General features: G+C 41.4%; 2 protein-coding genes across 5 annotated transcripts in view; both read left to right on the forward strand.

The window, feature by feature from the left end:
* TMEM245 (transmembrane protein 245) overlaps positions 1–3,513 on the forward strand; it is a 105,028-nt gene extending 101,515 nt beyond the window's left edge. For all 4 annotated transcript variants that reach the window (XM_033237875.1, XM_033237878.1, XM_033237876.1 and 1 more), the window contains one exon: positions 1,929–3,513. In XM_033237875.1, coding sequence (XP_033093766.1) covers positions 1,929–1,974 — 46 coding nt within the window. In that variant the 3' untranslated portion in view covers positions 1,975–3,513. The remainder of the gene's footprint in view (positions 1–1,928) is intronic.
* A 4,850-nt stretch (positions 3,514–8,363) lies between these two features.
* CTNNAL1 (catenin alpha like 1) overlaps positions 8,364–12,547 on the forward strand; it is an 80,552-nt gene continuing 76,368 nt past the window's right edge. The window contains exon 1 of the mRNA XM_033237880.1: positions 8,364–8,639. Coding sequence (XP_033093771.1) covers positions 8,499–8,639 — 141 coding nt within the window. The 5' untranslated portion in view covers positions 8,364–8,498. The remainder of the gene's footprint in view (positions 8,640–12,547) is intronic.

Consider the following 12,547-nt stretch of genomic DNA (forward strand, 5'->3'; position numbering starts at 1 on the left):
AGCTTTATTTGACTATGATTTAAAAAATCTGCCAGGCACGATGGCTCACACCTGTAATCCTAGAACTTTGGGGGAAGCTGAGGTGGAGTTACTTGAAGCTAGGAGTCTGAGATCAGCCTGGGTGACATAGAGAAACCCTATCTCTACAAAAAAATTGGAAAAAAAAAATTAGCCATAGCTCAGTCTCAGCTACCTGGGAGGCTGAGGTTAGATGATCACTTGAGCCCAAAGCTGCTTGAGCCCAGGAGCTGTGATCACACCACTGCACTCCAACCTGGGTGACGGAGTGAAACCCTGTCTTTAAAAAACAAATCTTTTTATCTATCTATCTATCTATCTATCTATCTATGAAGAAACAACATAGTATATGTGTATGTGTATATAAAGAAAAAACATAGTGATATTGCAAATTAATATAACTTTTAACATCACTTACATAATTATAAATTTAATATAAATTATATAATTTTATATAATTAATATAACTTTTATTATAATATTAAAATTATTTGGGGCCGGATATGATGGCTCATGTCTGTAATCCCAGCACTTTGAGAGGCCAAGGTGGGTAGATCACTTGAGCTCAGGAGTTCAAGACCAGCCTGGGCAACATGGTGAAACCCTGTCTATACAAAAAAGTATAAAAATTAGGCAGGTGTGGTGTCATGTTTCCTGTAGTCCCAGCTACTCAAGAGGCTGAGGTGGGAGGATGGCTTGAACCCAGGAGGCAGAGGTTGCAGTGAGCCGAGATAGCACCAGTACACTCCAGCCTGGGCAACAGAGTGAGACCTTGTCTCAAAAAAACAAAAACAAACTGTAAAGGCAAATATTTTTCTGTATTTGTAATATGTGGACTTATTGTAAAGGAGCAATATAACTTCTATCTGAAAGGATGGTAACAGACTGTGCTTTATATCTGTATCACTTAAGGTAGTTTAGGCTGTACATAACCAAAAACTAAACAAAAAACCCATCATCAACAAGACTCAAAGTAACAGTGACTTAATCTAGTAGTTTATTTCTTGCTTGTGTAAAAGAAGGTAGGCCATCCAGGGCTTGAATGACTGTTGCATAAACTTCTGGTCCCAGTCTCTCTTCATCCTGATATACTGTCAGCCTTGGTGCGAGGCCTTTTTGTCTTATGTGGATGCTTGAGCTCATGTTCATTGATAAATTCTGACCTGGCCATTTGGCTGCCAGCACAGATGTGAATTTAACCAGGTGATTTATCCCAGCTCAGACATGTAAATTATGTAGCAAAAGCAAGCTAGCTACTACAGTCCTGAGGTAGACATTTCATGTATGCAGCAGCCAGGCATGGTGCTCAGCCACTTTCATCCAGCCTAGATATTACCCGCCAATAACATTGTTCGCTTAGCTTGTTTAATGTGTGTCAGAAACAGTAGAAGTACAAGGTCACTTGTTTGAAAGACCTACCCCATTTTTCCTGCACTGAACCACATCCCTTAGAGCTTGGATTCTGTTGGATTATAATTTCTGTTTTGTAATAAAATGTATCCACTTAGCATTTAATCTTTGATCTCTTAGTGTTTTTTCTCTTTAACATCAATCATCATATCCACTTGGAGCCAGTAACAAGGTGGAAGAGCTGAAGAAGATTGCTCTTCTCTTTTAAGGAACTGCCCAGAAGTTGCACAGCACGTCTACTTAAATCTCATTAACCAAAGTATAGTCACATGGTCATGTGTAGTTTCAAGGGAAATAGTCCTTTGGACAATGGATCCAGCAAAAAAATGGAGTTCTTGTTAATAAAGAAAGAGCAACAACTAGCAGACTTTGAAACAATACTCAATGAAAGTCTTAAGAAAAAATAGTGACTATATAATCTTATTAGGGCTCCAAAAGATTGTAAAATAGGATACTGTTTTATGGTAATCAACTGATCATTCCATCTTTTTTTCTTTTAGGACTTTCCGTGACATTTCTGAAGATCTGAAATCTTCAGTAGGTTGATATGGTTTCCTCTGCAGTGATTTTTCTAGGAAGTTCAAATTTGACAGTAAGTTAAGCTCAGCTGTGGCCTTCTGCCCTTTCAGCTGTGCCTAGCAAGCAGAACCCAGGAAAGAAGCAGAAACCTCCTGGCCTTACATACAGAATGCCTGGACAAGAGAGAACTTGCTGCGGGATGCTTTGTATTTTAAAACACAGCTTGAGAGTTCAGAATTGGTAGTTTGCTCACTTAACTGTTGTTAAGATGGCTTGAAAAGTTTCATTTTATACACTGGTACCCTGGCTTGAAATTCTTCCACTTTGGTTATCTATATTACTATATTATATATTTATAAAGTTATTTTAAGAACTCTAAACTACCTGCTGTTAAAAGAATATATGGTGTAATTTTTTCCTGGTTTAAGAAATCTATTGTTAAACTTTTCTAAGACAGTCACTTTTCAAGGAAGAGAGCTTTCACTTTTGAGTGTGTAGTTGAGCGAGCAGGAAAAATGAATCTTCTACACTTCTCCCACAATGTATTATACGTTCTTTAAGAAAGAATAAATCATAAGTATAAGGGTGGGGTGGCTTATTTGATGTTCAGTTTTATGTTGTAACCTTGGAAGATACAAAGACTGAAGCTCTTCCTCCTCTTCCTTTTCTCTTAATGCTCCTTTACACTATTGCCAAATTACAAAACTTGGCTGACCACATTGAAGTGAAATACTTATTAAGCTGCTATGAATGGTAACAGTATGATAAAATTCATGCTGTTGTTAGGTTTTCTCCTTCCAAGTGTTTGAAGTGAAAAATCTCAGGTGTAGCAATACTCTGATTTGTTAAATGTATCCGTTTCATTATTTGGAACTCTGCCAATAAGTTAATTTTCAGCAGAATTTTATATTTATGTAGTATTTTCCCATCTTTTAGCACAGTGCCTTGCACATGACTCTAAATGAATGCTTGTTGAATTGAATTGCAACTTTAAAAATATCTCAGATATCACAATAACCAGCATAGTGCTTTACATTTTTACAAAGTCCTTTTGCACATACTATTTCACAAGTCCATCACATCAGCTTTCATATAGCTTTATATTATTTTACATCAGTTTTACACTGATGGAGAAGCTAAAGTTCAGAAAAGTGACCAACTCAAAGTTGTAAAGTTTAGTAGGATTTGGCCTCAGATCTTTGACTCCGTTGTCTGCAGATTCTGCTGTACTAGTGTTCCTTCTAAATACTGTATGCAGTTTTCCCAGTGTTACGAGACGGGTGTTGCTATCCATTTGTTGTGAATGAAGACTTGTCCTGTAGTATATGACAGGGCTGAGAGTGGACTGTAGTTCTTAGCTGAACCCTTTCTACTGTTTAAACAATCATCAGGCCTATCCTCTGCTCCCAGGGGAATGTGAAAGAGAACAGGGTTCTCTGCCAGGCTGTAGGTGGTGGCTCACATCTGTAATTCCAGCACTTTGGAAGGCCGAGGTGGGTGGATTGCTTGAGCCCAGGGGTTTGAGATCAGCCTAGGCAACATGGCGAAACCCATCTCTACAAAAAATAAAAAAAATTACCTGGGCATGGTGGTGTGCCTATATTCCGAGCTACTCAGGAGGCTGATGTATGAGGATCACCTGAGCCCAGGAGGTTGAGGCTGCAGTGAGCCAAGATGGCGCCACTGCACTCCAGCCTGGGTGAGAGAGTGAGACACTGTGCCAAGGGAAAAAAAAAGTGGGGGTAGTTCTTAAGTGTTGAAGATTTCCTTTTTGGAAAGTATTTAAAGGTAGAAATATTAATAATTTGTCCTAAAACATCTCCCTAAGAAGTCACTGATAATTATCATCAGCTTAAATTTATTCGTATACTGCTGAAGAAAAATGTTGTTTGGAAAAGGCTACCATGAGATCTTCTGTTTGTATGGAGTAGACTGCATACAGATCTCTTTAATTCTATTATGAATCATTTAGCGATTATAATCAGCTATTTCACTGAGTATTAGATTTGGTCCCTAAGTAACTCATGCTCTTCTTTAGTCAATCATTCATTCATTCACTGAAGCATTTCTTGAGAGTTTGCTAAACTCTAGGCTCCGTGCCAGGCACTGTACAGGGTGATGGAGATCACTCATAATAAGGCCTCTTTGCCGGGTGTGGTGGCTCAAGCCTGTAATCCCAGCACTTTGGGAGGCCAAGATGGGCGGATCACGAGGTCAGCAGATCGAGACCATCCTGGCTAACATGGTGAAACCCCATCTCTACTAAAAAATACAAAAAAACTAGCCAGGCGAGGTGGCAGGCGCCTGTAGTCCCAGCTACTTGGGAGGCTGAGGCAGGAGAATGGCATAAACCTGGGAGGTGGAGCTTGCAGTGAGCTGAGATCCAGCCACTGCACCCCAGCCTGGGCAACAGAGTGAGACTCTTAAAATTTTTATTTAAAAAAAAAAAAAAAGCCTCTTGCTCTTAGCCAGATCATATGTAATACTAAATTTAATTTTTTTGCATTAAAAGGCTAAAAAATCATTAATTTTTGTTCATTATGCACTGGTTAGTGTATAGCTGTAATTAGTACATATTCATCAGAGACAAATATATACAATGAGTTACTATACATATACAAAGTGATTTTAGCTATATAAAGTGATATTGCAAAAAACTAGAGCTAATGTTTCTTGCTGGGATAATTATTAGCATAAATATAAGGTTCTTAGAGGTCTTTAAGATAATAGTTTAGAGCTACCAAAATTAGCAGAGGTGATATTAGCAGTAATATCACCCTGAAATACCAGGAGCAGAGGTGCCCCAGAGTGCTTCACAGCCATGATCAGGAAACTTGAACTGCCCCATTGCTACAGCAACAGCAGAAGGACTAGGACGGTCCACCAGCTGGGTAGGTCTTGTTGGAACCCTCCAAACCAGAAAGAAGCATCCCAGCATGATTCCTCAGATGCAATGAGGGAGGTTGAACAGGGCAACAGAACAGAATTTGAACAGGGCAACAGATCAAGTGGTATGAAAAGGTAGCAGTTTTAATTTAAGCTCAAGTCTCAAAGATAACCTGCCTTTACAATCTCAGTCAGAATTTGACCCAGAAAGAGGAAGTTTCTTTGGAAACAGACGGTACATTGATGAAGTAGAAGTCACTTCAGTAAAATCTGAGTACAGAAATTGGTCATAATATCTTGCATTTTATAGACTTATTAAAGATTAGTTTCAAGTTCACATTCGCTATTCAGTTGTAAACCGAATGGATGGGAAGGGAGAAAATACAAGCTCTCCACACAGGTATGCTCCTCTCTTTCCTAAGAGAGAAGAAGGCATGGGATTTTTAGCATAAATTCCATGGTATGTGAGTGCTGTGTGAGTTCTGAAATGTTCCTATTAATGTCAGTTCCTGCAAGTGATCTCTGTAAGACCACCTTATATACTGGTCTTAGTTATTGTTAAAATTGCAAGGTTTCTTCACACCCTCTTTGATAAGAAGTGGTTAGCTGGCAGAGCTTTCCCTTGTCTTCTGAGACTAGTGTGGGTTGACCCATGACAGTGGGAAGAAATCCAACATGTTAGATGGAGACCCTGGAAGTAAACAAACTCTGTAGCTTTTGAAAGTGGAGCTGCTTATTACAGTTAAAGGGCTATATATGGCTTGCAGAGGAGATCTTCTGGCTCACCTTGATCTTCATATGAACTCATTGTGACCTATCTGGATTTCCTAGGCCCTGTAGTTTCCATTTGGGTTATATTTGTGCCTCAGGAATGTGTCACTACTGGGCAAGAAATACTCAGAAATTCAGGCTGTGAGGGGTTAGATTAGAGGAAAGTAATTTAGGTGAGCTATCCAGAGCTTTCAACCTCAGGGTTTATAGGAAAAAAAACCCAAAAAACAAAAACCTTTAGGACTTCTCATACTCTAACCCTGACTCTGCAGTTTCCTCTGAGGGGCCTCCTAAGACCCTTACAAGAATATTACACTAGGACTTTGAGTGTGCATTTCACAGTGGAAATAGCCTCTGGCTAGCATTACTTCCAAATGCTAGTTCCAGCTAAAAACAAGTACTTTTTATTAGTTTCTTGTCTTTCAACATTCTGCCATCAAAATATATTCATTTTATTAACTTACTGATTATTGGGAACCTGCAAAAAAAAAAACATGCTATCTGCAGCCACTGATTGGTTATTTTTGATAGTTCAAGAGAATTATAAATCAAGTTGTTCTGTCTACTAGAGTCAGAAATTCTGTGCTAGAATGGGACTTCTAAAATTGGGTGGTCCTGTCACTTTCTAGAGAAAGACACAAATTTATAGGTTTAAGTGACTTGTCTGACATATACATACAGCCAGTTAGTAACAGAATTCAGAGTAGAATAGAGTTCTTTTTTTTTCTCTCCGTTCTACTTCTCTTTCCTTTTCTTCATGGTCAAGCAGCTTTTGGCAAAATGTGTTCCTTATAGCAGTAGTTCCAAGAGATGTTAATAGATGTAAGAGAAAAAAGTATGTGTGTGTTGGGGGTGGGGGATTGCATGGTCATTTAAAATGAAGGAATGCTGAGTTTGTTTCCTTTCTGTAGGACTTCTAAGAGTTTTGAACATGCTATTACACATTGTGAATTTATAAGAGGGGACAAACACTGTTTGACCTTAGACTGCACTCCCCTTCTTTATTCCTCAGAGCATGGCACTTGATCAAGTTTATAGCTGTTTGAGAAGACATCCCTAATGGAAATACTGAATGGCAGATCTATTACTGTGGTAACATGTAGTGTGTAATAAATCTTGAAGTCTAGAAAGCAAGCATATTTGCTGTTTAGAGCTATACTTAAGGTATAGAGATTCTTTTCCGCCTATGGTGTGTAAAATCAGTATTTGTGTTGAATTTTGCAGGTTTTTCAAGGATTAACTAATGTGCAAATACAGTGGTGATATATTGATACTACATTTTAATAATGCTTTTGTATGGCACTTTATAGTTTTCAGACACCTTTTGTAACAGCCCTGCGAGACAGACAGTATTATCCTTGTTGTAAAGTTGGGGGGGGCTCTGGAGGCTCTGAAAAGTTTTTGGTGATATTCCCCTAAGTTTATACCACAAAATGATGGAGCCAGTATTTAGTTGCAGAACTTCTGACTCCAAGTCCAGAGTTCTTTACTAGACACCTGGTTTCTTACTAGCTTTTTGCTAGCTTTTTATTTCACAGTGAAAAGTATGGAAGCAAATCCTGATCATTTTGGCTTATTATCAAATACCATTTCTTTTTTATCGCAGAGACCCAGCAGATGTAACTCTCATTGTAGCCATCCCAAAGAAAACCCTTTGCCCTTTGCAGTGCCACTTATTTAGGTAACTGAAGTGTATTTCCAGTGCAATTTAATTTTGAACTGAGATTTGATATAGAGTTGTAATTGCTTACATAACTCTGTGAAAATATATCATCCCCGGGTTCTCAGGCGAAGGAGGCAATTCAAAAGTAAAAAAGAATATTCAAATACAATAAATACTCTCTGTTCTCACACAAATGCTGTTTCTTAGCTTTAACTTGCTTTGACAACCTACTGATGTAACTTCTTTGTTAATGTGAAATATTTATATTTTGAAATAAAATTACTAGTGTTGAATGAATCAGGTGGTAAACTTAATCTCCTGTGTGTTGAAAAACTTGATCTTTTGTGAAGCCAAACTTCCATGAATCCATCCATCTCTCTCTTAGGCCTTCTATCTTGCCATTTCCTCCGGCACCATTGTGTACACTGAATTCTTATGAAATACTGTCAACTTCATAAGGGAAGGTGTGTCTGGGGAGTGGACACTGGGTGCCTTATAGAGGTCAAGGGCCCTCGGTGCACAGGGGAACGCGGCCTTGTGATAGGTGAGGAAGTGGTGAGATGGTTGGCTGAGAAGTAAGAATTGGAAGAAAAAGTTGGTTTAAGGACCTGTCCTTTTTGAATGAAGAAAAAGAAGCTGAAGCTTGGCTATCTTCAATACCAAAGACATCTGCGCAGCACTGGTAGGTGGATGAAGCTGAAGCGACAGGTTGAAGCACCGTGAAGCACCTTTCAGCGGTGCCTGGGAAAGAGCTTTCTGATTCCTCAGGTTGATGGTACCCAGCTCATCAATCTGGTCTTATGGAAGAAGAAATGATCCAGGCCAAGGTGTCCGGGTGGACTGGCCAGCCTGAGATGCTTTATTACTCTGATAGGTTCTCACTGGCAGATATGGTAGTTGACCAAACATTTCTTCATGCTTCTCAGTCTGTTGCTTAGGTCTCTTCGCCACCCTGGCGAGATGGTGCCTGGAACCCTTGGAAGGGGTCTGAGACGAGATAGGGGCGGGGCCGTGCGGGGGCGGGACCCGGCTTAGGGGGTGGGGCTGCAGGGAGCCCACCCTAGGCCGTACTGCGGGGGCGGGGCTATACGGGGACGGCGGCGGGGACGCAGGGTTGGGGGCGGGGCCTCGGGCGGCGCGGGTGTCTTGTCGCCACCGCCGCGGGCGGTGGACTGACTGGCGGCGGGCTAGCAGTGGCGCGGAGTCCCGGCTGCGGGATAGACCGAGGGCCATGGCCGCCTCTCCCGGACCCGCCGGCGTTGGCGGCGCCGGAGCAGTCTACGGCTCCGGCCCTTTGGGCTTCGCCCTCGACTCGGGACTGGAGATCAAAACTCGCTCGGTGGAGCAGACGCTGCTCCCGCTGGTTTCTCAGGTAAAGTGGCGCCCGGCGCTGCCCCTCTTCTTCCACCCGCCGCGGCCCGCGATGGCGGCCGCCGCTCGCGCGACCGGACGAGAGGCAGTCGCTGCCCCACTTTCCGCGCCGGCACTGCGGCGTTGTTGTCCGACCGCCTGTGTGGGGCTCCGGGACGGGCCTCGGCCCGGGCGGCGAGAGACTGGACAGTCCAAACTCCGGCGGCAGGGTTGAGTGGACTTGGCAGCAGCGGAGGCTGGGGGGCGCGGGTGCCGGCCCGGGCCTTTACAGCCAGTACCTGCCTCGGGTCTGCGGCTCCCGGGGGCCCCCGGCTGGGCGAGGCGCCCTCCGCGGGGCGAGTGGTCGAGCCCAGCTCCAGAGGGAGAGAGGACCCCCGCGAGCCCCCCCACTGGCACTTAGGGCCCTCCTCGTTAACCGACTCTGTCACCAGTTTGCAGCCCGGTCCCGAGCCCGGCTCCTCCGCCTGGGATATTCCTCCTGGCCTCCCCGCCCAGCATGCGCTCCCCGATCCTTTGTCCCTCCCCGCCGTGGGTCAGTTCGCCGGGCTCCCATTCATCCCGGCTACCCTGCCCCTTCCCCTGAACCTGCTGCTGCTCACTTCTGCCCGCTTCTGTCCGGCCTCGTGGAAAAGTGACGTGGAGACTGTCCGACAGTTAATCCAGATGCACACCGTTTTGCCAAGTCCCGTTTGGGATGTGTGCGTTACTGTATTTCCCAATCAGCTAACCGACGCCCTGAGTTTTAGGAAAGTTTTTGTTTCTCCGAGCTGGGTTATATGCAGTTTCAGGGCTAGAATTCCTCACTTAGGTCTATGGTAAGATGCCAAGCACTGTGAGGAGTGAATTCTGTGCCTTCGGGAGCGCGTTGGCGATGTGTGACTCACATCTAGGTTGTAACCGCTTCGTGACTCACTAGGATTACCAAGATTTTAGAGATAGAAGAAATCTTAAAGATTATCCAACTTTAAAAATTCTTTCTTGTAGCATCCTTAACACCTGGCCGCCAGTACCTTGCTTAAACATGTTCAGTGAAGGGGAGTCTGTAGCTGTTGCATAGAATTCTCAATGCTATTATCTCTTCTCCAGCCCAGCCCTGCAAATATTTGAAAACAGCAGTCACACATGTCACTGGATTCCTGTTATGCTGGTTAAATAAACATCCCTATTTTCTTCACCTTCGCATGGCTAACAGAGCAGTGATGAATATACCTGACACTCTCCCCCTCTTTTCCTGTGTCTCATAGAGGCTCTGACCAGTGGGAAGGGGCGCTGGGATCCCTCAGTAATGTCAGATCCACCCCTCCTCCCCTATCTCCACTAGCACAAACACAACCCAAATGAGAAATATTGGAGCAGTTTTGAGAGGCATTAATTCTCATTCTCATTAATTCTCATAACAATCATGTGAGGTAGGTATATATTCTCGTGGTTCGGGTGAGGAAACTGAGGAATAGTGAGGTTAAATAATATGTCATTAGGGCTTTCAATAAGTGCCAAACTGGAATTTGAATCCAGGTACCCTGACTCCAGATGGTTCTCTTTGCTACACCGTAAGCTGTGTCCTCTCTAGAGATTAGAAGCAGTAATGAGGTCCTTAGAAAAAGATAGTACACAGTGGAAAAACAAGCTAGAAAGTCATAATCTGGAGAAATGGCAACTTTTCACAGTATCACTGCTAAAAATGTATCAGTCTTACAGTTCTGCATTGTGTAATTCTAGGGTGAAAGAAGCCAGGGAAGAGTAGGAAAGCAGAGGAAGAAAAGTGTAAATCACTGCTGAGAGTTAGAGGTCAATGCCAAAGGGGAAGAACGCCTGCCTTTTTTTTTTTTTTTTTTTTTCCTGTTAAAGCCTTGTTCAGGGTCACAGCTGAGGATTTGCATCCCACACATTGTGTATCTACAGCTACGTCTCTACCACAACACCGTAACTGATATTCTTCATAATTGGCTGTCCTTAACAAGAAAAAGTTAAAATCAAGAAGTGTATTAAGCATGGCCAGAATACTCGGTTAACAAAGCAGGGAAGTACAATTTAGAATGATTTTAAAGTTTCAGTGTTAGGCGATTAAAATAGCAGTTCTCCAGAAAACTCATATGTCTAAAAATCTCATTTTCTGAGAATGCTGTATTATTACTCAACTCATGTTTCACCATCTCATCCACAAGGATATTTTAAACATTTTAAGCAAGCATTTATTGTGTGCTTATTTGTTGCTGTTTTTTGAGGGGCTTATATTCTAGTTGGTAGATAGGTTGTGTATAGAATAGCACATGCAAAATGTCAAATGAACATCATCAGTGGTACATACTCTAAAGGCTCAGAGAAGGCATGAATGAGTCAGCAGCGATGTCATGGAGGAGGCAAGGTTTTGAGGTAAACAAGTAGGATTGGCACTATACAGTTTAAAGTAGATAGTTTCTATTCTGGTATCATCTGGCTTCTTCTGACTCTCCAAGTGAAAAGTCCTGGGTTACTGGCCTTATTCTAAGAATGCAAGATTATATCAATATTAGAAAAATGTGTACAGTTTTTTTGCATTCACAAATTAGAAAAGATATATTTTCATAACAATGATGCAGAAAAAGCATTCAACTAAATTCAACTTCTAATAATGATAAGAAGCACTTAGGAAGCTAGTATTAAGAAAAAATGTCCTTAACCTGATAGAGTATCTACAGAAAACTTTTAGTTAACATCATAGCCACAGTCAAATTTAAAATAAACATTTCCTTTAAAGCCAGAAACCAGAGTGAGATGCCTGCTATCATAGATTCTATTCAACACTGCACTGGAAATTCTAGCCAGTGTAATAAGACAAGGAGAAGAAATAAAAGGAATAAATATAGGAAAGGAAAAACCAAAAATCTCAATGTGATGTAATAACCTACATAGAAAACTCAAAAGAGTCTACAAGTAAATTATGAAAATTAGGAGTGTTGGCAAGTTCACTGAATGTAGACACTAAAATCAATTGCATTTTTCTATGTTAATAACAAACAAGGCACAGGCGCTCTGGCTGCTGCCTGTAATCCCAGCTACTCTAGTCTCAGCTATTCAGGAGGCTAAAAAATGGGAGGATGGCTTGAGCCCAGCAGTGCAGGGCTGCAGTTAGCTGTGATCATGCCACTGTACTCCACCCTGGCCAACAAGGACCCTGTCTTTAAAAAATAATTTTAAAATAATAAAAAATACATAGAAAAAGTAATTATTAAAAAATCCAGTTATATTAACAATAACAGCAAAATATGAGCTTCCTAAGAATATATAACTTTTGTTATATATATACAGAGATAGAGATCTTTCTCTATACATACATAGCAAAAGTGGTCAAACTTCATGGAGAAAATTTAAAAATTTTGCCGAAAGCCAACATGGATCTAAATAAATGGGAGAAGAGTACTGTGTTCGAGCCTAGGTTGACATATTATAGACATATCAATTATCCCTTTTGATCAATTTAATGCAATTTCCATGAAAATTTCAGCAAGATTTTTCAGTAGAACTTGATAAAAGTAATTCTGAAGTTTATATGAAAGTACAAAGGGCCAAGATTAGGCAGAAGAGAAACAAGGTGGATGGACTTGCTTTGCCAGATTTCAAGACTCATTATAAAACTATAGTAATTAAGACAATGTGGGTATCAGAACAGGGTTGAAAAACATAGACCTGTGAAACAGAATAGAAAACCCTAGAACAGATCTACACATATATGGAAACTTGGTAAATGACAATTGGCATTGCTGGTCAGTGGGGAAAGGAAGAACTTAAAAAAAATTAAGCTGGGACAATTGGATATCTAAATAGAAATATATGAAATTGGATCTCTGTCTCATACCAGTAAAAACATCAATTTCAGATGGATTAAAGACAATGTGAAAGTAAAAGCTCACAACACTTTTAGGGAAAAAA

This window comes from Trachypithecus francoisi, unplaced genomic scaffold (genome assembly GCF_009764315.1).
Source record: "Trachypithecus francoisi isolate TF-2019V2 unplaced genomic scaffold, Tfra_2.0 Lachesis_group16, whole genome shotgun sequence".
NCBI classification, from domain to species: domain Eukaryota; kingdom Metazoa; phylum Chordata; class Mammalia; order Primates; family Cercopithecidae; genus Trachypithecus; species Trachypithecus francoisi.